Source organism: Aphis gossypii, chromosome 3 (genome assembly GCF_020184175.1).
Source record: "Aphis gossypii isolate Hap1 chromosome 3, ASM2018417v2, whole genome shotgun sequence".
NCBI lineage: Eukaryota > Metazoa > Arthropoda > Insecta > Hemiptera > Aphididae > Aphis > Aphis gossypii.
In genome coordinates, this window is record NC_065532.1 from 31,708,306 (window position 1) to 31,732,970 (window position 24,665).

Consider the following 24,665-nt stretch of genomic DNA (forward strand, 5'->3'; position numbering starts at 1 on the left):
TTTTTTGTAATTTTATTAGTTTTTATGGGCATAGGTACCTAGCTATTGGGTACTAAGATATTCTCGTAGGTATTTGACTACAAGTAGGTGCACATTATCTGATACGTGCCTAATACCATACCTATACTTCATTCGCCGAGTTGGTGATTACTTCGAGCATAATATGACTGGTGTTGAGAAAAGGTGATTTTGGTGACTACGGTTAGAAAGATAACGTAATTAATAACGATTATTATCGACAGAATAGAACTCTACAGTAATGTACCTATTTTTATTTTTTTTGCCTATTATATACACCGGGTAACATTTTATATGGAGTAACATTAACCTACATGACAATATTTGAAAACATATAAATTTTCACAATATTTTAAAAAGTTTATACTGCCAATATTTGTTTCAAAATACTGTACAAACACATACCTGGTTATAATACAACAACAGACTTCAATATAAATAGGATGATATCATGACTGACTATTAGATTTATCAAGACAATAATAGAACATTAAGAACTAAGGTTTAAGATTTAAGTTAGAATTTCCATTTCTAAAAAACGTATTATTTTTTAAATAGATGTTTTCAGAATCGGATAATTATTAAACTATTGCGAAGCCTTCTAATAATTTAAACAAACAAAAATCTCATCTTTAATGCATGGCTAACAGTGTGTTCTTTGAAATCCATAACTGTTATGTAGGTAACCATCAACACTTGTCATTGTCATACACTAAGAAATATTTAACTTGTTCTATATTATGTTTGTGACCAATTCACTCACTTGTCTGCGTCTACTGTTTGAGATGATTCTGATTTGTGAAAGTCATAATAAGTCCGTTTTCAATCATTTTACTATCATTAAACATATTATTGTTAGGTACCAATACATCATCATGAATAAAGTAAAAAATGTTATTTGTTTTTGAAATATTTTAGGTATTTTGTTGTTTATTTTATTAATTGTGTATATTATTACTCATATTTATCTCTGTCTATACATTTATTATACTCTGAAATTGTCTGTTTATTCTTAATTGTCAATGTAATATTTAACTAAGATTTTTTAAATTGTTTTTACATATTATGAAAATAGGTACATATTATCTAAACACATATTTTCATTTTATTTTCTTATTAATTTTTACAATATCGGCTTAAGCTAAGACCATTAGTTTAAACTATACTTACATGTACAGAATAAGTTTAAAGTTAATACTAATTTTTATACTATTATTTATTATATATTTTATACTATTCAATATTATGTATTATATTTGATTCATCTGCATACAGTCGTTTATAATTTTATATTAATAAATAATAAAATAAATAACTATTTACTATTAAAGACAAAATTCTCAAAAAAATCTACAGACTGACTTTAATCAGATTTCGTAAATCAAGTATTAAACAATTACCTGCTAATGGATAGGTATTAATATACTATTATATACAAAATGTTGAAATTTACCATTTTTAGATTAATGTTATGACTCATAACTTATTTACCATAACTCTAAGTATTTAAAAATATTTTTTAATAAATATGCTTTTTTTTGTAAATTCGCGTAATTTACATTTATTTTGTACAAAACCGTGTTGGCCACTAATAATTATTTACTATCGTACTGTTTCGTTGTCAAGACGACCACATACTTTGATTTGATATTTAACGTAGGTTAGTTATTATTAATTTTGCTACGAAATAGGTAATATTGAGTTTTTGAAATACTGTTCTCACTTTTTACGTTTCGTAAACAATATTCCGTTCTCTCCAAGATTGTAAAAAAATCTCGCAACGTACGCTATACAAGATGGTCGACTATCTGAACAAGGCGATGAACTGCGTTTTTGAGATGCCGTGGTCGTCTAACGAGGAAATTCGTTCAACAACGTCCGAATATTTTTGGCTCCGTTCGGCGTATGATCTATTGAAAACGTTCGTATACGAACTGTTTTTAATATGGGCCAAGGCTCTAATGATCTTCGTGCTGTTTGGCCGGTTTCTCGTAAAAATGCTTAGCCTTCCTGCTAAGGACGATCACAGCGTATTGGAAAATGTGATCCGATTTCTTATGTCAGCCGGACTTATAGCCGTTATCATGGCGGTTCTGCTCATCTTCTACGGGATTACGTTAGTTTCGGTGAAATGCGCATTAGAAATCATGATCTGGATGAATACGCTCTGGTCCAGTATGCTTTTAATCTTCGGATACTGTCGTGTCTTATTTTCGTTCGTCAGTACAGTCATGGTCGTCACACGCTCGATGCACGTATTCCAGGTAGTCCTGAAAACGATTCGTAAGGTGTTCGGAACATCCATACTCAGCTGGTTAGAACGTCCGGGAAATCGATTCACGACCACTTACATCATTCGGTGCTGCATATTCGTCTATGGACTTTTTTGGGTCACCGACGCGTTTTTCATACTTGATCTCACGGGATTTATGATCATGATCATTGGTATCACGAAATGAGGGCCAAGTACTGCCGAGTAACTACTTCGCTTCTTCGTGGGAGCTTCGCTCCAAGTCACTATATTGTTTTGTTCTTCGGGACTTGAGGTCCATTGTTTTTTCCTATTAAGATTGTCAATTAAAACTTGTTAAATATTTATACATTTTATACGTTTATGATGTTTTTGTTAAAATGTTTTATATAATTCACATATTGTTATATTTTTATATTATACAATTTATACGCATATTATTATATTCTTGAAAATCATTGAAAATGTTTATACAATAAAACTAAAATTTAAACACATGTTATTTATGATTTTGTTTATTTGTAGTTATAATTATAATAAATCAAACTGTTAGTCAATTATCGAAGAAAATATCGAATTTTAAATGATAGGAATATAATAAATAATGATCACTATATAGAGCGCGAATTTATAAGCCATTAAAAACCAACCAAATGTGCCCTAAAATATCTTAAATATGCATTAATAATAATATTATATGTATATATTTTAAAATTTCAAATCATTATTAGAATCAACAATAAATTTGAATACAATTATACAAATATTTAATACACTTTGAAAAATATCAAATCGTTAATTGGAAATCTGTAATAATTTATGTGATGAAAATATTATGTGTAATTGAACTTATGAACAGATTTTCTTAGGAATATCTAGCATATAGCTCTTTATTAAAAAGTTATGTGAAACGTAGTTATATAATTTGGACTACACAAGCATATTTTTACATATGAATATGAAAAATTAACTGTTTATTTCTGAGTTAATTATGGACATTTAATATTCATCTTATTATATGATAAATTATTTTTTTATGTAAATAAAGCTTTTATTCAGTACACTGTTACTAATTAATTTTATTACAGGAAAACATTTTCGAAGCAGGATATCCTATTATCCTACTTCTTTTCTTTTTCGTATCATCTATTTTGCTATTCTGTCATTTTTATATTTAACGCTGGATCTATAATATACATTTTTAGTTTTGAATACGTTATCCCTATAGATATCTTTTTTCTTTCGATTTCATCTCTTGGGTTGTTTTGTTTTGTTTTTTTTTTGTTCGTAAAATATTCAAATAATGTATCGGTGTTTATCTCTCGTATTTTCGCTGTAATAGAAAAAATACATGCGTTCTTTGCATTAAATATATTCAAAATAAAAAAAAATTTGAATTTTGAAATTTTAAGACTATACTTAAATTCGAGTTAGGGTTACTATTGTCATTATAATGGCATTGGGGCGTAATATAATATTGAAGTTCAAATATTCAGTCAAAATCATGAATATTTGCAAATTATTTTGAAGGTATAATTCATAAACATTTTTGTATAAGTAGCAAAGAGTTGCAAATTTAATACAAAATTCTCCATAAGTTAGGCTAACAATAATTATAAAAGAATTTAAATTTTGGTGTATTCAGACCATTAAAACATAAACCATTTTAATACCAACTGGAAATTTGGAAAAAAAACTGGAAATTATATCCTAGGCTGAGAAATCATCTCCGTTCAAAATCGTTTTTCGTATACAATGATACCTAACATAGATTCAAATTTAATACATCAATTATGGTGACCTACTATACAGCAGAGCGTTACTCACGTGACCATTTTTTTTTTCAATAATGGCTTCTACAGTTCTACATAGTTGTCAAAATCTTTTGCTAAAATCGGACATTTTATTTCTACTAAACTATCTGCACCTATCATATACCATTTATCAAAAAAAAAAAAAAGATGGTAAGTGATAACACTCTGCTGTATTATAGTAGTCACTATACTGGATATGTATTAAATTTGAATCCAATGGTAGGTACTAGGTATCATTGTACCTATACGAAAAACGATTCTGAACGAAGGTATACAAAATATATTATATTTTAAACTGGGTGGTAAAAAAGATGGTTTATGTCTTGAGAAAATGGAAAACATTTATTTTAATTGATCAATATTCAAGTTCTTTTATAATTATCTGTAAGCCAAACTTATGGAAAATCTTGTATTAAAATTTCAACTCTTGGCTACTTATACAAAAATATTTATGAATTATACCTTCAAAATAATTTGCAAATATTCATGATTTTAAAAATGTTTTATAAATTTTAACTACAAAATAATTTGCATATATTAATGGTTTTGACCAACTGTTGTTAGTATAAAAAAAATTGTGTCTACCTATGTATTCGTATAATTTTTTTATCATCACAATTACAATAATTCATGAGGAACTCTGTATAAAATTTTCAAGTATTTTGACTCAGTCAAAAAATTTTCATCGAAATTTATAATAAAAAACCCAATCAAAACCGAATATTTCAAATGCCTATAAATAGCATTAAAATAAGAGAAATATTTTGAAAATTTAATCATGTAAAGAAAATGCCAATCTAAATAACTGGTGAAATTTTCAAGTATCTACGACTTATACTTTTTGAATTATAACGAATATTTAATTTCGTTTGAAGATTTCGTTTGGCCTGCTTATCTCTAGTCTTCATGCCTCATGGTACTATCGCAAACATAGACCTGATAATATATTATCAGGTCTATGGATCGAACGTTGTCAAACATTAACAACTCGCGAATTACGATGCGATGTGATAATTGTTAAATATAATAAATTCATCAATCATCAATATCAATCACAATACATAATTCAATTATACCATTACACATATTGATGCTCATTCACGATTCACCTTTCATGTTCCAGCGTTGTACAATTAACATTTAGTGCATTGGATGAAGAATAAATAATTTACGATAAGATTTGTATAATTACTTATATGTTTGAATTGTGTCTTAGCAAATAATTCATCTTACTATTCTTTCATTTGTGCTAAACAATCTAAATTCTATCAAAATGTATACAAATCAATACACTCCTCAGTATTCACAATATAATCAACAATATCAACAATATCCGTCTAATTACTACCAAATGTACAATTATAATCAACAACCTGCTTATAATATTCCACCACCAACGCAAACAGCTTCAACGTTCATTAGCACAAACGTACCTGTTCAACAGCCACAAGTAACAACTTCCGGACAAAATGTTACAAGTTTATGGATGGGAAGTGTATGTATTGTGAAATTATTTATAATTTATGATTGTTAACAATTAATTATTATTATTTTAGCTGGAACCTTATATGACGGAGAGTTTCATCACTGGTGCTTTTCAAAAAATGGGAGAATATCCAAAGAATGTTAAGTTGATGCGTAATAAAAATACTGGTGAAACTGCTGGCTATGCATTTGTTGACTTTTATGATCCCGTATCTGTTATGCATAAACTTAATGGAAAATATATACCCGGTACTAATCCAGTAAGTAGGTAATCATTTTGTTTAAGTCAAACAATAATTTTATAATCTATCAGAAAATTTAAACATTTTTTTTTGTTAAAACCCAAAAAAATATTAACCATAAAATTATGTAAAAAAAAATGTACTTATTAAAAATATACATACGACAATTTTTAATTTTATACTTTGTTACTAAGTCTTTATATTACAATATAAAACTTTTTACTATTGTATCTTTTATAAAAATGTGCTAGTATATATAGATAATGATTTATTTATGTATAATAAAGTATTAACACAGATTATATAATCTGTGGTATTAATTAACATTTGTTCCGATAACAGTTTTGGTAATAAAAGATATAGATATAATACACAATCGTTACATATTTTACTAATATCATGTACATGATGCTAAAAAAATACAAAATGTTTTACATTAGAAGTGGGTAGTTACCAGTACTGACAGGCCAATAATAAAGTAATAATATTACCAAATAAATGCTTGCTTATTAAATGAATATAATAAAATATTGTATGTATTTCATAAATAACATTAATTATATCATATTTATATATATATATATTTAAGATGAGTTAAATATAAGTTGTTATTATTATTAAAATAAAAAATAGATAGGTACCTTTACTATTTATTAAAACAGGTATATATTTAAGAATTATTAAATAATTTTGGATCATTGTTTACAGCCTGTAAGATTTAAACTCAACCATGCTGGAAATCCTGGAAAAATTACTACAAGCGATAGAGATTTTTCTGTTTGGTTAGGTGAACTTAGTTCTGATGTAGATGATTATCAGCTATATAAAACGTTTGCTTGCCGCTATCAATCTATACGTACAGCTAAAGGTATTACTTTTTACATACTTTTTAATATGTATACTGTCATTAAAAATAATATTTATTAGTATAATGTTTACTAAAATAGTACTTTAATATATAATTAAAATTTTACAGTGGTTTTAGACAGTGCTGGTTACAGTAAAGGATATGGTTTTATTCGTTTTGGCAGCGAAGAAGAACAAAAACACTGTCTTAACAATATGAACGGTTTTCCAGGTCTTGGTTCCAAACCCATAAAGGTTAGCAGTGTCATACCAAAATCAGAACGGCATATTGTTGTGTAAGATAATTTTTTAGTTTTAATAACAATTTATTTTGATAAAATATAACAATATAATTATTTTTAATTAAATGACAAGTAAACATCTCAATTTGTTATTTTTAAATGTGAACCTATAAACAAAATTAATTTATTTACTGATGTGATTTTATTCTTTTTATTTGAATAATTACATTACCAATTAAATTATAAATTTGTTAACTTAATTTCGTTATTTTTTACATGATATATAAACTAATAGTAGCTAATAAAAAGTTATACTGAAAGAGTTTTTTAAAAAATGTCTTAGAATTTATCAATAAATATCAAAAAGGCCCAAGATCAATTGATATCAATTCCTAGAATGATATACAGTAGAAAACCTAGTACTTGTAGTATTATAATATAACTATTATACATAAGAAATTAAACTCAATATTATTCAAACAATTACTTTATTGTATTATTTCAATCAATCAAAAACTTCACTAATTTCCAAACTAAACTTCTTCAAATGTAATCAAAGAAAATTAATTAATATTTAATGATTTACACATGCAATATTTTAATCTTTGATAGTTGAAATTAAAGACAAGTATTTTTATTCCTGAAGAATAAAATTTTAATATTTAACTTCCACTTTTAAAACATAAAGTATCATTTAATTACAACTATATCCAAGGTTTCAATTATTTTTTAAGCTTATAAGAAATATAATTCTTCCTTTAATTTTCCAATTTAATTGAAAAAAATTTGATACTATTAAAATTATTAGACATTTTAATGAAAAAAAATCAACAAGATTCTCTGAACAATTAATTCACTTCTTCTGATATAGTAAATATGAATTATGCCACTATCACATCTATTGATGTGGTATGTTCTTTTAGTCAATACAAGAGTATTTTTCGACCAAACTATTGCAATTTGTTACTTGCAAACCTTCGATAATATGTTGTTTCTCATTGCTTTGTTCTGGAATAATACTCATAGTTTAACTATGACATTCAGTTAAACTTCTATTCAAAAAAGTCTCAAGAAGAACAAAAAAATTTGTATCATAGAAGAATTTGTTAAATATAATTAACCTATAATTAACAATGAAGGTCATGGTTCTCAAAAATAATTTGTTAAATAGAAAATTTCATTAAATGCAAGTTTGTTATAAGGAAGTTTCACTGTATTTTAGATTTTTATTACAATAAAATCTATTCCTTAATCATAATAATGATAACTATAAAAATCTGTATTTATATATCAGATAATATAATATATTATTAGAAATCATTTTTTACTATTTAAATTATGATATGAAACAGTATTGGCTTAGTATTAAATACAATTATAATTCAGTATAAGAGTTGATTAATTATTTCAGTGCGTCAAATGAATCTCAAGGATATAAGGCTAGTCAAGATTATGGACAGTATTTTGAAACCAACTATTGGCATCGATACTCAATGTGGAACCAGCCTCAAAGTCAAAATTGTATGCTTAAGACAGAACCAACAATTGAAACTACTGCTACTACTGCTAATAAAACTAATGGAAATTTAAATTTAGTTGGTATGTTATTATATCTGAGCATATTATGATTAATTAGAAATTGCATGTTGTGCTTAAAGTTTTAAAAATAAAATATATGTAAGTAATTTTTGAATAATTTTTTAAAAATTTTAAATTTTGCAGAGTACAAAATACCAATTGATATAGATGCATTAAATAAAGATCTAGTGACACAAGATTACAATTTATGGGATGCACTTGAAAGTTCTAAATGGCTACCACTCGACACTGTAGAGGTTATTTAAATATGAATGAGAACATCAAATATTTATGTTTTTTTTTTTTGTATCTACTATACATTATGCACTTATACATTAATATGATAAATAATGTTGTTAAAATATTTTTTTTTTTATATATGATAAATTCTTTTGAGAAATATAACTTAAGACAACTTAAAATTAATAAGCAATTTATCTTATTCTTTGTGTGTGTATCTATAGCATATAATATTGATTTATATTTAAATTAAAAAAAAAAAAAAAATATTTAATTCATTTATTTATTGTATTATTAATGCTACTAGTTTTATTTTAATCATGTTTTAACCAACCCTTGTTTTCTGAAATAATTATTTATCATTTCTATATATTATGTTTAACACTTGTATGATAAAAGGTCAGATGATTTTAATTTTTAGTTTTGTAATTATGTAAAATATGTATTAATAATATATTAAATTACAATTTAGTTAAAATATTAAATAACATGTCTGTATTGTCTTACATAATATATTCTTTAATTAATGCTAACTCTAATTAAAAGTGTATTTTATCTATAATATTTTTGTTTTATCAAATTACATAGTTAGTGAATAAAATAACACAAATAACTGTAAAATACTTAAAAGTATGTATTTTATTTTTGATTTAGGATTTATTATTTGTACACAAAATGTAATTTAACTAAATGTGATTTTATTTTATAATAAAAATTACAATACTAAATCTTGGTTCTTAACTATTAAGCACCATGTTTTTTGAAAACAAGAGACTAAAAAGATCATGTGTATTTTTGATTTAGACTCAAATAAAATAAAGATTACCAATTTTATAATTTTTCTATGTACTTAAAAATATTTTAATTATTATTGTAATAAATGGCATTTTTATATTGATTAGGTATTTAATTCAATTTTTACAACAATTTAGTTTTAGTAGCCAATATGGCACATTAATATTATGATGCAAATATGGTGTATCTTGAAACAATTATATTTAAACTATCAATAATTGTATGTTTCTGACAAGAATTGATAAGTATACTGTGTTACGAGATATGCACAATTTCGTAGATATTTTAAGAGGATACATCTTTATAAGAAAATGTATGACAATTTGTTTTAAACCAAATCAAGAATAAATATTTTATATTAACTGATAATTAATTTGAAAATATTATTAATATTTTTTTGGATAACTTCATAGTACAAGACATTAGGATAACTGAAAATTGAGAATTAAATTACATATTGAGTTGATGTTTTAAGTTCTAGGGCTCTAGATGGTCAAAAATTTCATATAATATTATAACCCAATATTTAAATATTTTTAGGAAAACAGTAATATACCCTAACCTTTGCTAGTTATTGTAATTATCATTGCAATCACTATTGGTAGATGACAGTACATTCCTAAAAGTGTGTTACTGCTTAGTGCTTAATTACTACTAAGCCTACTTACTAAAAATGCCCTGATTTTTTAAACTAGTAAATGAGACGACATAAATGTCGCTCATTGAAAATATTTTGTCCCCGACTTTACTTTTAAAAACTGGACAGGCATGAAATAATTCTATATAATACTATAATTGACTATTATAAGAAATCTTTTTTTTTTGTCACCCAGTAAAATGTCTTAAAAAAATCCACTGAAGCCTGTGTTTCGATTTTACGGAAACGATGATGTTTCAATTACAAGATATTCACTATACGGATTTAAAAGACAAACATAATATGAAGATATATTATTGCTCATTATTATTAATTATTACTTGTTCGTCGGCAACGTTGGTGACAATACTGTGTACCACAGATAGCGCTGTCCGCGGATCTGCCATAGGTCGGCCGAATTTGGAGGTGCTATAAATTGATTTGCGTACAGGATAAAAAAGAACTGACGATCGTTGAAGACGAATAGATATTTATGTCGTTACTCCAACGTCCCGAGATGACCTAAAGGCGATCTCAATAGAGCTGAAAGCCAACGCTGAGCCACACGTAGTGTCGGACTCGCGTAAGTCCGAGCAGACCGTACAACACATATAATCATTCCCGAAACTTCCATCAAGCATACTTACCTGGCGTGGAGGTTAACCGTGATCACTTTGGCGGTTCCTCCAGGGCGAGGCCGGTTCATTGCACATGGAATCGGTTGACCCCTGCGAGTATCCCTAATGTGGATACCTCGGGCGCAGAATTTTTGGTAGCTGGGACTGCGTGCGCGCCGTCCCTCATAAACTTTTTGATAAAGCTCACGGATTCTTTGATCGCTTAGAAAATTAATTCAAAATTAAGATTATAAAGTACATAACATAGTATTATGCAACAAAAGTAAATACCCGATCTCGAAATAAGGCAACCTACGTCGTTGATTCATTGTATTAATAATATTCTGTGTTCCAAAAAATATATATTGTTATTTAATTAATTTATATACATTCATTAGTTATAGTCAGACATTCATTTAATTACATCACAAATAATATTTATATTTTTATATTACAGTATCCTATTTATGGAAAGGGGATTTAGGAAACTCGGTCGTCCTTGCAACTTCCTCCTTTTTTAGCTTATATTTTTATGGTTCTAGAGTGTAGATGTATTATTTTATTTATTAAGTAGGTAGGTTATAAAATATTTACTGGAGCATTTGTCATCGAATATTTAATCATATCCTTCGCTAAAAGAAATCCTTAATACGACACTTCTATGTTGTATACTTGTATAGACATCTATGGATTATGATTTAGGTAGGTACATGAAATAAACAGTCGTTTATTTTATCCGTTAATTGTCAATTAATATTATGTAGCCGTGTGGTACACAAATATTTTTAACTATTTCACTATCACGACAAATACAATTTCCATTATCTCTACGAACATATTGTTTACGATTAAAATATATAATATACACAAATTTGAAATTTTACTATGCCCCTATAAAGATTCCGGTCCAGCCCGTGTGCATGCCTATGATTTATATGAACGTTCAAGTCACTTACATTGGCCCATTGACGACTACTTTAGTACAATATCTATTACATTTACACTCAAATACTCAATATTTATTTAAAAATGAGTAAACGTGAAAATGTATACATTAAACGTAGTAAAACTGACAAACGTTATAGGTGTACACTATACAAGTATTTTTATATACTTTTAAAAATTGTGGACATGTATATATTAGAATAGGTATAATAGTATATATATATTAGTTACTAGTTTTAATTCGAGTTGTTATTCATTATTTACCATTCGACTGAAAAATCTAAATGGACCCTGTTGACTATTTTATGGTAGTAACTAGTAAAAATAAGTATATTTTAATTTTTAAAAAACGTATTGTGATTCTACTGATTCTTGGTATGTCTATTTTATATTTTTTAAAAAACAATACAATCATCCAAATAGTTTGACCTCAAAAGTCATATCTAATTCAAAACCAACATTATGGAAATATTGTAAACTGTGATGAAAACCGTGAGAATTAACTTAATATGTATTATGGCAGGACCACAATGTTGCAGCAGCGTATACAATTATATAATAGTCTTAATCAGTGATCTTTTTTAGACTTGGTAAGATAATAATATTATGACATAGTGTTATGTTTATTTTGTTAAAATACGTTAAATAATATTATTATTTTTATATGGTAGTCATTAAAGATAAAAATAAATAATCGTGTATATTATTGTATATTACAAGATGGTCAGGTCATTGAATTTTTACATTTATCTTTGATAAGATAAGAATTAATTCTTACATAGCCCTGCACACTAACCAAAAATATTGTAAATACTTAGTACTTATACAGGCACTTAATATATTTTTCATGGCAACGCATATGACTATAGTCGGTTAATCTATTCTAATTTTTTTATAACTTTTATTTCTACGATTTCTTTATATAAATAAAAAATAATTAAATTTTTGTGAGCTAAACTGAAATTCATGCCCAAGTCACCCTATATAGGTTGCTACAGGAGTTGAAAAAGAAGTTAAAATACATATTTCAAGAATCAAAGAATCGCTTTAAGGAATTTTATAACATTTATTGAAATTTTTGAAATTAGTTTAAACATATAAAATCTTCAGTTTTATAATATTACATTAGGTAAAATATTATTTTTACTAATAAGAAACGAGTATCATATTTCAATAAAAACAACGAATCGACTTCATGTAAAAACATCACTAAGTAAAAAAAATTCTATATATTCTAACATAAGTATATAACTGCAAAATATTAATTTATGTTTGAATCTACATAATATTATAACGTGTGCTAAACCATTTACATTAAAAAAAAATTAAAAACCCATGCACACCAACCACGTTAATCGGATAACCATAGCTAAGAACGTGCATAAGTAATTTTTATGTGGAAATCAAAAAACCATTGAACAATATCCAATAGCAAAAAAATCACGTTATACGGATATACTCATAAGTATTCAAACAGTTGTAATTTCATTATTCTCTAATTTGTTTCTAATAAATTGTAACATTTTACATAATTAAGTAATTAAATATTTATAAAACATGACTACATTTTTTTAATTTTTGTCCGACACATGGTCCATGAAACTTTTTACATTTTTGAATGCGACCTCAGAGTTTAAAAAAGTTACTGGAATAGTAGTATTTATAATTGTGAAATTTTTTATGTATGAAACGTGTTTATTTAATACAAATAATTTATCATAATTCATAGCTTGGTCTTGGTGGCTACTAGTATGATAAAGTAATATAACTATATAACGCTATGGTAATAGTATAAAAATATATATAAAAAGGATGAATTATTATATTCATGTTGACTTGGGGATATTGTACAATAGTTAGTCTTATATAATAGTGGCCACGGACATTCAATGTTTTAATACATTTTCATTTTAATTTAATTTGAATATAAATTATTTATACACATATACAGTTATTAATATTTATGTGTTGCTTTTTGAGTGTAATTAATTTATCAATTTTATTTTTATAATTTAATTAACCTATTAATTTACAACATTTACATTAAATTAAAATATTAAATGTTGGTACTTAAATAACCCCAAACAGGGTTATATGAATACAACGATAACTTATCCCACAAGTCGTAAACTCGTAATTACACAAATTAATAATAATAATTATAAAATATACAAACAATATTATTCCAATCTCTGAGACATCTACCGAACTTTGCACTTAACATAACGTATAAAATAAATACTTTTTAAATGTCAACGAAAACCCACAAACCGCAGACTATAAATTTTAAATGTATGGACAGAATTTTATTTATTTAATTTTTATTGGCTCAATAAAATGTACAGTTATACTATCATTTATTATAATAATCTGTTGTAAATTGAATATTCTTTGTTAATGATTAATAAATTATTTATTGGTATAATAATTTGAATTGCGTAAAAAATGTGTATAAAAAGCGGTAAATTAAGTATTTATTTTAAACGTAAATTTTTTTAAAATTGTATGCAATGCTAAAAATGTATTATAAACAAAAGAGCATATTATGTAAAAATCATTAAATAATTTGTATTTATTTAATTTTATAGATAATTATTATTTAGGTTATTTATTTATTTTTTTTTTGTATTATAAGTTATTTATTAGTTATTACTTACTAATGAACTTCACGTCATGTCATCAAAATAATACGTAGTACGACAAAATAGGTAATATAAATGGTTTTAGGTACGTTTTACAATACTTATCGATTGCCTTAATTTTTATTCTCCATATTACCGTTATACTTATGTGGTTTGTTAAACACTTCGGCTATACCTATATGTTTGTAGTGGCACTAATAAGAACAAATAGATTACGTATAACAGATTAATTTAACCAAATAGTGAAAATATAAAAGATTTTCTTTATATTCCAAATTATCACATATTATATGAGAACACAATACGCAAAATATTTATGCGAGGCTTAAAACAGTTAAAAGTTTACTTAAAACCTATAACCTGGCACCATGGAGGAACATATTACTATATGCCTGTAGCAGTGATGAAGAAGCAAATGAAACTTGTTTTACGAGAGCTGGGAGAGCTTTAATATCATAATGATGGACAAACACTTCGGTCGTATAAGTATCAATATGGATTGTTTTAAAAGACTTTAATGAGGGACGGCGCGTACGCAGTCCCAGCTAACAAAAATTCTGCGCCCGAGGTATCCACATTAGGGATACTCGCAGGGGTCAACCGATTCCATGTGCAATGAACCGGCCTCGCCCTGGAGGAACCGCCTAGGTGATCACGGTTGACCTCCACGCCAGGTAAGTATGCTCGTTGAGAGTTTTTCCAGACCTTATATGCCGTGCTCCAGCCACCCAAAAACGGTACGCGGCCGTGACACATCGGAGACCGCACAAGTCGCTCGGCGGTACCGACGACCGGCGTTCGGCGCGGCGGCTGTCGAAGTCAATTTTTATACATTTAAAACGTTCGTAGATACGATAGATACGTTATTGCGCGCCTAGACCGTACGATAAGTGCCAGCCGAAAGCGCCGGTCGACGCGCAGCGCCTCCTATGAGCGAAACCGAAGACGCATTCTCGAACGACTCGGTCCTCGCCGACCGTGTTGACGATATTCACCGCTGGGTGAAAGTGCTCGTCGTTTCGACAGTAACACAATATACATACCTAATAATACGATATTATTATATTATCCACTTTGCAATATTACCATAACGGTATAACTCGCGTAAGGTTTATACGCGATTTTAGTATCGTATATAAAATAATAAAATTGATAATTATTACTCAATTATTATTCTCTATAACCATAAGGATTTTATACCCACGACAGTAATCCGATAATAAGTAATTTATCGTGTTGTTGAGCAATGCTCATTAGATGTTTTTAAATCGTAATCTCATAATATAGATACCGGTATGGCGAAATTTACAAATACAAACCAAGGACCAAAACAATAAATAGACGTTTATGATCCTGACTTCCTCGCAGTAGATTCATGACTTTCATCCGGAGACACTGAATTGATAACGCTAACGAAAATAAGTCAACTTTCATAAAAACTTTATATTATATTATGTGTATTATTTATTCGTAAATGTATTGTCACTTACGAACACTCGTCTTCTCGAATTATTATAAACATATGTGTCTTATCATTTATCAAACTTGTAACGTGTTTGAAAATTTGAAACATTTTAAAATAAAATAAATAAATAATACGAAAAAAAAATGTAAATTGTTATGATAATAATGTTTTAGAGTTGTGAAAGTGGACCCAAGAAAAATCTCAGCATTATTTTAATAATATATCAAAATATACAAGCATTATGGATGTTGATATTAGGAATTTCCCGTTTAGTACTTATTAACCATAAAATTGTGAACATAATATACCCATCTGGTCATCTGGCATCTAATATATTCAATGAGAATAATTTTATTGCAAATATCTGTATTATATTTCATAGCGATAGGCTAATAGCTAATGTTCTCACAGTACTTATTTTAATTTTAATACTTAGTGTTAGTTACTAGTTACCGCACTTATTTAAAACCAACATTTTCGATTTATTAACATTTATTATTTTTATAGGTACCTATTTACTTATTCTTGTTCCTTTTACACTAAACTATTAAATAAGGAATTTTTAATAAAACGTGCACTAATATTATTTCTTTCTTGTTACCGACATACCGACGACGATAGGGGAACCTGGATCTATTCTCAAAGTAACTATACTTTTTTAAATATTATTATTTATTAAGTAAATAGGACCTTTTCCGTCAGCTCACTACCACTTAATATATTTTGATATATTGTGTATCTATATAATCTTGTATAAATCAAATAACTACCTACCTAAACTTATTTAAAGCTGTCCAGTGTCCATTGTCTAGAAGGCAACGACTAAGAAGTAATCTAGACTTATCTAAACATAATGATAAATCCAACTAGGTACCTATTACTTGTTGAATAACTACATTTTGTTTAAAAAAAAAATAACATAATGGGTATAATATACTTTAATCAATTTTAGTCTTTAGAAATTCTGAAAATTATATTTAGTCAATAAAAAACTTATCTTAGTTTTAAATATTTATTCAAGATACATAGAACCACAAAATAAATTAAATCTGTAACTATAGATAAAAAAAATCTTCATAGAGATCTTCACCTTCAATAGATTCACTCATTATCATAAGAAGATTTGAAAAAAAATAAAGGTACAAATTAAAACATGTATGGAATCATATACATACCATACCTAAGACAAATTAATTCATTTACACACTTGATTAGTTTACTAAATTATTACTATAAATATGTAGATTTAATTGTGTGCTCTTTAATGTCACTACTCAATACTCATTAATAACAAATTAACAGTGCTTCATAACAACATTTTCTTTAAAAAAAAAAAAAAAATGTTTTTTTTTAAAAATTACAAGAAAATGGAATTCATTTGTTCATATATAATTTATTCATAGAAATGTTTAATATAATATACTAACCTTCATAACAATTTTAAGTGTACAACTCATTAATAGTTTCTCTATTTGTGCAGCAATAAAGTTGATTGTGAACATAATTTATTTTTGTAATATTTTTTTTATTAACTGTAGGAAAAGTGGATGACAAATAACATAGGCACTTGAATATAGATGCTTAGATCCGCACATCAACCAAACAAGTAAGTACTGCAAAGTGCAAATCATACTAATTATATATAAATAATATAATTTTAATTATTACTTAAGATACCTAGGTACTAAACAAAATAAATGGTATGGGATTACTGGTTTCCTAATAATTAAAGAATAAAACTGGACTACCTAGCTCTAATATTGATTTACAGCTTTCACAAATAAATTTTTATTTAATCTTTCATAATCATAAATTCATATTCTAATGTTGTTCACTGTTTAGTATTGATCGATTGAGAAAATACATTTGACTCCATCAATAATTTTGTCAATATTATAAATATTAAATATTGTTTGATTAACTAACTTTTGTAAAGTTTAGTACAGTTTTATTATAAATACTCCATATTATTAAATAGTTTAGTATACTTGTGTGACAGAAAACATTAAATTAGTTTAAAAATTGTCTACGGGAGGCGCTTAGTAGTTAGTAACAACTTGAAGTATTAAAATTGGAACTTATACATTTAGACTAATTAACTTGTCATTCAAAAAAATCAGAATACGCTGTCGTCGACGGACTTTACAATCGTTATACAAATGTGGCATTTGATTTTCGATCAAACTGTGTGTAATGTACGTTCGTGAGACTTACGTATATTGGTGTAGGGCACAATATGTATCTAGGTACTACATTGCAATTTTTGCAATCATTGCAATGGATTTTTAGCAGTTGACGATACACAACGTCCGTAAGAGATAGAATTAAGTATTTTAATTAAAACATAGGCATATGTAATAAATTACATTTAAAACGTGAAATTGATTCGAAAAAAAATGTTTAATAAGATCCTTTGCGCCATCTACTTATACAATATATAACTAAGTAATCTATCGTCTAGATCTGCGTAGTTGTAGGGCTGCCGTCGTTACGATATAATTATTATCTTACAATTTATTATGTTATTTGGACGTATTATATTATTATTCACGGATATGGTCGAATTAATCGCTTCTCGTATTACCAGCATTCGATAGTAAAATATATATTTTATGGAACACGAAAATGTGCGTGCGATCGAAAACGACTAAACATAGAACTGGTTCGCTAATTAATGACGTGATCGGTTCACGTACGCACATAAATCAATGCACTCTTTTACGATCTCAAAACGGAAACTAGACTGAATAAACGTTTATGGACGAAAAAAAAACCAAACGCGTTTGGTCTACGTAATCGCGGTACCCTATAATTTATATAATAACATTATATTTTAATGTCTGCGTGACGTCAGTGTCTGGCGCGCGTACGAAATATCCGTCTCCGTCGCACCCGACGAAACGGGTGCACGAATTCCGTACGATTTGTCGTGACTTTTACTTTCGACTGGCCCAAAAGTGTTGACGGGGATATCGGCGACGGACCGATTTCGTCGCGTGACACAAGTCGGTAAATAAGTTGCGATCCGTTCGCCAACGAAATCGATCGTTCGGAAGGTCGGGCGGCACCGCGACAAAGACGGCGTGTAAAGGCGGCGAGTCACCCTCTCGCCGATAGATGGCGGCGCGCCGCTCGTCGTTTGTGACCGCATCGTTGGCCAACCGATTTCTTAGCTATTCGTCGTCTGTGCGTCGCACCCGACGTCCGCCGGCGACCACGCGACCCGTCCACCGATCGGTGGTCGGCCGTGAACCGACGATCGACTGCCGATTAGTCGCGCGCGACGAGGAAATCGGCCGACTAGCAGTACCGTCAAACCGCTAAGGTCGATCGGAACCGATTCATTATATAGGCCACCCGCACAGCGATAATCGGCATACTTACTTGGTGTCGAGGTAAACCGTGATCAACGCGGCGGTTCCTCCAGGACGAGACTTTTCCATTGCACTGTACCGGAAAGGTTGACCCCTGCGAGTATCCCTTATGTGGATGTCTCGGACACGTAATTTTTGGTAGCTGGGACTGCGTTCGCGCCGTCCCTTCTGATAAAAATCTTTAAAAAAAAAACTCGTCAAAGATTTGATACTCATCTTTTCCTATGCATCGTCTTGAGAATAACTTGCGAGCGATGAGCGATCGATCATAAATACCTACTTAAATTTCTGATATTTACTATATTATTTGTATAGGTACTTTCATTATTTTTATTTGGTTACTTCTTCGTTTACTTGACGACCTACTTTTGTTATGTTGCTCATTTGAGGCGTGTCGTCCAGCCGTTATTAGTTCAGTTTTTTTCGACACTTGTGTTCTAGAGATATTTTTTTCCGAATATTACTACTGTTCAATGTGTAGGCCTCAAGTGTTCGTTAATAGGCTGAGTAGGTGTTCGAAGGTACACAGCTTACGCGGACAGTCGATACTGTGCGTGTTACTATTTCACGCATCTGTGAACGAGCAGTATGCAGTTTTTATATTTTTAAATTTCGCAATTACGCAACACGTCGATCGAGTCCAATAGTAAATTACCCCACTTGTAAATTAATATAATATTATTTTAGTTTTTCTTAGTCTAATATTAGTATAATATTTCTTGAAAATGCATAATTTTTTACAGATATGAATAATATCGCACGAAAACGTCAGCATTTAACGTTATAAACTTATAAAAATAATAATTACATACCAAAAAAGTATAATATTATAATTTATAATTAATATTTTATAATGTGCTATCCCGGATATACTACAGATGTATTTTTAATATAGTCAAGTAAAAAAAAAAAATTGTAGTATAAAAAAATAAAAATAATTATTATTGATCGTGGATAGCAAAATTAAAGTAACGACTATGTTATAATAACACACTTTGGCAAATTAATTTGTAGTAGTTCTATGTTCTAAACTTATTACTATACTAAGTTATGGTGTGCATAATACCTTACATTATAACAGGAATAATAATAATAATTTATTTAAATTAATATCTATCTATCTATTTAATTAATAGGTATCTACTCGTATGTATAATATTAGTTCTACGGATGTTTTGCTCAAGGGACCAAGTATCTACTATAGTACTATCTACTGACTACTCATTAAAAGTGTTAACAAATTATATTCAACTAATATTTTTTTACCACTGTGCGGCGTGTAATAAACATACATGATATTAAATTGACGTACTAACAAATTATATAGTTTTAAATGTTGATAAAAATCCAGCTTCCTTAATAATTAATTACGTACAATTATTAATTCACTGAAGTTTAAATGTTTACTCATTAAATATCGTAAGAATTAAATTGTCCATGTAAAAAGTAAAATGTAAAGAGATATACTAACTTGTAGTCCTCTAGACAGCACTACAGTAGGAATATTATTATCTATCTCAGTAGTTTTTAATTTATGATTTGTTTACTTTTTTTGTGGTAATGACGATATCGTATTAATATTTAATAATGTTGCCATCTATAAAGTATAAACTTGAGTTTTGGCATCTTCACATCGGTGCAGACGTGCAGTGCACCATATAGGTACACATACTATTATGGATTATGGTTGTATACTTGTATTGTAAAATTTGAAATAGTCTGAAACGATATTTTAATATTATAAATAATTATATCAATTTGAACCGTCTTATCGTTAGCTATCTTTTAATTAAGTTGTAATCTAAAATATTTGTGTTTTATCATTTTTTAGATATAATTTAAAACCCAATTTATACAAAATATATATTTTGTGTTAAATGATCAATACGTCATATTATAAATATTTGTAATATTGGTATTTATAAATATTATTGTTGTTAGTTATAGGTATATGGTATATTCTTATAAATACTTTTTTAGATTAGTGTTTTATAAATATCATATAACCCTTTTACAAATTGGACATAATATAGCCATAGCGATTTAATAAATATAGGTATATTCTTTATAGTTACATACCACCTATTTACTGTTGTAAAATAACAAATAAACATAAAATATTTTAGTTGCTGTACAACAAATTTATTTACCGTAATACCATGTGGCATGTATGCATTTTGGAAATATTTGTTGCAAACATCGGTACCTATAAAGAATATAGGTACTTCCTTTTGTATCTATTCTGTGGTACTTCTAAGAATATATTTCTTTATCTCGATGGTTGCGAATAAATATAGTTTGTTGATATGATATTGTTTACTACAGTCTACAGTAAAATCCACAGACTTCTATACTACTTGTACTTGTGTAGTATAGAAGTCAGTGGTAAAATCATAATGACATGGAGAATTTATATCGACTATCTGTGAATAATTTCGTAAAATTGTTGATTGCGAATGACAACTGTTGCACTCATAGGGGGCGCTACTTATCGACTGATGTTTCGACTAGTGTTATACCGTATTACTGTCCAAGTCGTAAAAACGTCTTTAAAAGCTACACAAACGTATTTAACTTTTCAAAACTTTCTTTAATAATAATGAACCCAGCTGTAGGTTAACATTGTCGTCATGTAACTGATGTATTCGTAGGTATTGTACGGGTGTATACCGTTTTTGAGCGGTTAGAGTCCAGTATATAAGATCTCGACACAATTTTTTAAAGCATACTTACCTGGTGTGGAGGTAAACCGTGATCACTGTGGCGGTTTCTCCAGGGCGAGGCCGGTTCATTGCATATTGAGCCTACGAGTATCCCTTATGTGGATACCTCGGGCACAGAATTTTTGATAGCTGGGACTGCGTACGGCGCGTCCCTTATTTTCATTACCAATGTCTCTTAATCGTCTATTATTAATACTTTCAAATCTCAATCCTAGTCGAGATTACAATTTGTTTACAAATGAGTCCCTTTCACCGATTACCTCATTTTTATCATCACATTCATCGTGCAGTAAAATACTGGTAATATGCTATTTTATTACCGTTTACACATGTAAGTATAAATTACGTAAAATAGTAATTTTAAAAGTTGAAATATATTTATATATTTATGAAAATTCATAGAAATCTAATTCATAAATGCCTTGTCTGATATAATATTGTGAACATGTTATTTTATCCAAATTGCATATTGTTGTAGCACTTATAAATTTGATGTAGTTTGTAAATCATATTATTTAAAATTTAATTTTAGTGTAATTCAATACAATATTTGAAACTTACTGGACTCGTGACTCGTTAATTGAGTTTTGTAACTGATATGTCAGTAGGTACATGCGATCGTTTTTGTAATCTATTAGGAAGACAAATTTCTTTTAGTAATGATTTAGTAAAGATTTTCACAGCTTTACATTTACTTAATTATTATTGGAAATTCTATATTATAATTGATATAACGCCTTTGATTAATACAATACTGTTACGTAGAATCTGCTCTAGATTTATTAAATATTTTAATAGTATAATAAGTAAATAACACTGTTCTCTAGCGATGATAGATATGAAGAAAGTAGGTATACTTTGCACAAGTAAATAAATGTCGAAGGTTATATAATGTTTTACTACTTATTGGTAAGTTGGAAATACTATAGAAACTATATTATATTAAAAGGTAAATTGTTATCGATTGTTTAAAATTAGTGAGTTAAATAAGGCGCGGAACGGTCACGGCGAGTAGCGTATTTATGTGGAGCAAATTATATCTTTGTCGAAATCATTGACTGCAGTCTACAATAATGTAATGTATTATATTTATATTACATCGTTGACCTTGTTTTTACTTAATAAAATAATAAATAACCTTAAAACGTAAACTAAGGATTGTACACAGCGTGTTACTAAAGAGTCGACTACTTTACATATAATACTATAATTATTTTCATAATTAAAAATACTTAACATTTCATCTGATATATAATTTTATAATACCAAAAACTACTTTAAATGTTTAAATTACGTTATGACTTATGAACCTATACGTGTTTTTTTAAATTTTTTTTTTATAATAAATACTATTATTTATACTTTATCTAGACTTATATACGTAATGATATTTTTTAAAGGAGATGTTGAATTCCAACGCATTAAAAAAAAATCATTTTGAGTTTTCCTCATTTTATTTTTGAAATAGATACTAATCGTCTAAAGTACTCGCCATCATTACGTTTATAATTATACGCATATATTTTATAAAAATTAAATTTAAAGAATGATTAAACAAACTTTTTAATTTACAAAATAAATAATTAATTTTATAATGGATTTAAATAAAGTTAATTAAAAAAGTAATTAATACTGTTAAACTATTATCCATTAATACAATTAATATTACATTTTAAATTTATATATTTTACACTACAGTCGAATCTCGATAACTCGTACCTCAATAAATCGAAATCTTTGTTAACTCAAATTTTTTTCTTGTCTCTTGGAAATTTCTAAACACTCAATGGTCTCAATGCAATACTTTGTAGCAATAAGTCAAATATAAAAATTAAAAACAGTTGGACTTGGACATATAAATACCTAACTCAGTCAATTATGACAAGTATATCTTAAATTTTATTATTATAACCGGATTACAATCATAAATGTATAAGTTAAACTATCACTATATGTCTATGTACTATTATGTTGTAAAATAATTTACAATTGTCGTGTATGGTTTATATATCTATAATCTATTATGTAGCGTAGAAAAAGACGCTAATGTACATATTTTAACTGGAGTATTAAGTAATCAAGACTTTGTAAATGTAGTGCAACTGATTTCTAAGTCTTTAAGAAGCAAAAATACATTGCTTGATACAGTAAAAACTAAAAAGATGTAGGTGAAATACTTGAAAGTACCTAGAGGAAATTGAAGACTTAATTTTAAAACATCAAACTCTTATTTCAACTTTCAAGTTATTTTTCTAAACTGTAAAAATATGTATGATAATATACACAATGTATTGTATTTTAAAATGTAACCGCTTACCGGTGGTATGTTGAATTGCATACTCGACTATGAATAAGGCACGATAAATTATAAATTGTATTTATATTTCAATAAGATTATAATGTCGATTAACATATAATTCAATCAATACAATTGTTTTTTAATATAATAATATTAGTTATCATGTTACTATTAAATTATCGTAGTAGATAATAAATGTTTATTAACATATATGAGTATTGAGTATGTTGTATGTTATAACTATTATAAGTAAATAAATGATTAATAAACATATGAAAATTAATAGCTAGAAGAATAGAAAAATAAATTTATTTATTGAGCGCCGGCTCAAAAGTCTCTGCAAGTCGACGTGTCTCACGGAATCTGCGGTGGAGCTTTGATTCACTAGATTTTCGTCTCATCATCTATTTTCATCTGCACGACATAATGAGTCGATAAGTTTGGCGTTGAAC

General features: G+C 27.7%; 1 protein-coding gene, 3 non-coding genes and 1 pseudogene across 4 annotated transcripts; 4 read left to right on the forward strand and 1 right to left on the reverse strand.

Annotated features, from left to right (window-relative positions):
• Positions 1 to 5,058: 5,058 nt before the first annotated feature.
• Positions 5,059 to 8,953, forward strand: LOC114122242 (tRNA selenocysteine 1-associated protein 1-like). The gene is made up of 6 exons (XM_027984845.2): positions 5,059 to 5,578; positions 5,640 to 5,828; positions 6,519 to 6,678; positions 6,787 to 6,952; positions 8,310 to 8,497; positions 8,621 to 8,953. The coding sequence occupies exons 1-6, from the start codon at positions 5,357 to 5,359 to the stop codon at positions 8,740 to 8,742; spliced, it is 1,047 nt and encodes a 348-aa protein (XP_027840646.2). The 5' UTR covers positions 5,059 to 5,356; the 3' UTR covers positions 8,743 to 8,953.
• Positions 8,954 to 10,787: 1,834 nt separating this feature from the next.
• On the forward strand, positions 10,788 to 10,950 carry LOC114122249 (U1 spliceosomal RNA). Its single transcript, XR_003592265.1, has one exon. It is a non-coding gene; the product is annotated as a U1 spliceosomal RNA (small nuclear RNA).
• Positions 10,951 to 14,871: 3,921 nt separating this feature from the next.
• Positions 14,872 to 15,034, reverse strand: LOC114122248 (U1 spliceosomal RNA). The gene has a single exon (XR_003592264.1). It is a non-coding gene; the product is annotated as a U1 spliceosomal RNA (small nuclear RNA).
• Positions 15,035 to 19,193: 4,159 nt separating this feature from the next.
• On the forward strand, positions 19,194 to 19,359 carry LOC114122250 (U1 spliceosomal RNA). The gene has a single exon (XR_003592266.1). It is a non-coding gene; the product is annotated as a U1 spliceosomal RNA (small nuclear RNA).
• A 2,557-nt stretch (positions 19,360 to 21,916) lies between these two features.
• LOC114122251 (U1 spliceosomal RNA) lies at positions 21,917 to 22,069 on the forward strand (annotated as a pseudogene).
• The last annotated feature ends 2,596 nt before the right edge of the window (positions 22,070 to 24,665 follow it).

Bases quoted from the DNA above. Each gene is read 5' to 3' on its own strand.
- LOC114122242 (XM_027984845.2), top strand. From the start codon at position 5,357: ATGTATACAAATCAATACACTCCTCAGTATTCACAATATAATCAACAA. The intron at 5,829-6,518 runs GTAAGTAGGTAA...CATTGTTTACAG, and splicing joins ATATACCCGGTACTAATCCA to CCTGTAAGATTTAAACTCAA. The intron at 6,679-6,786 runs GTATTACTTTTT...AAAATTTTACAG, and splicing joins ATCTATACGTACAGCTAAAG to TGGTTTTAGACAGTGCTGGT.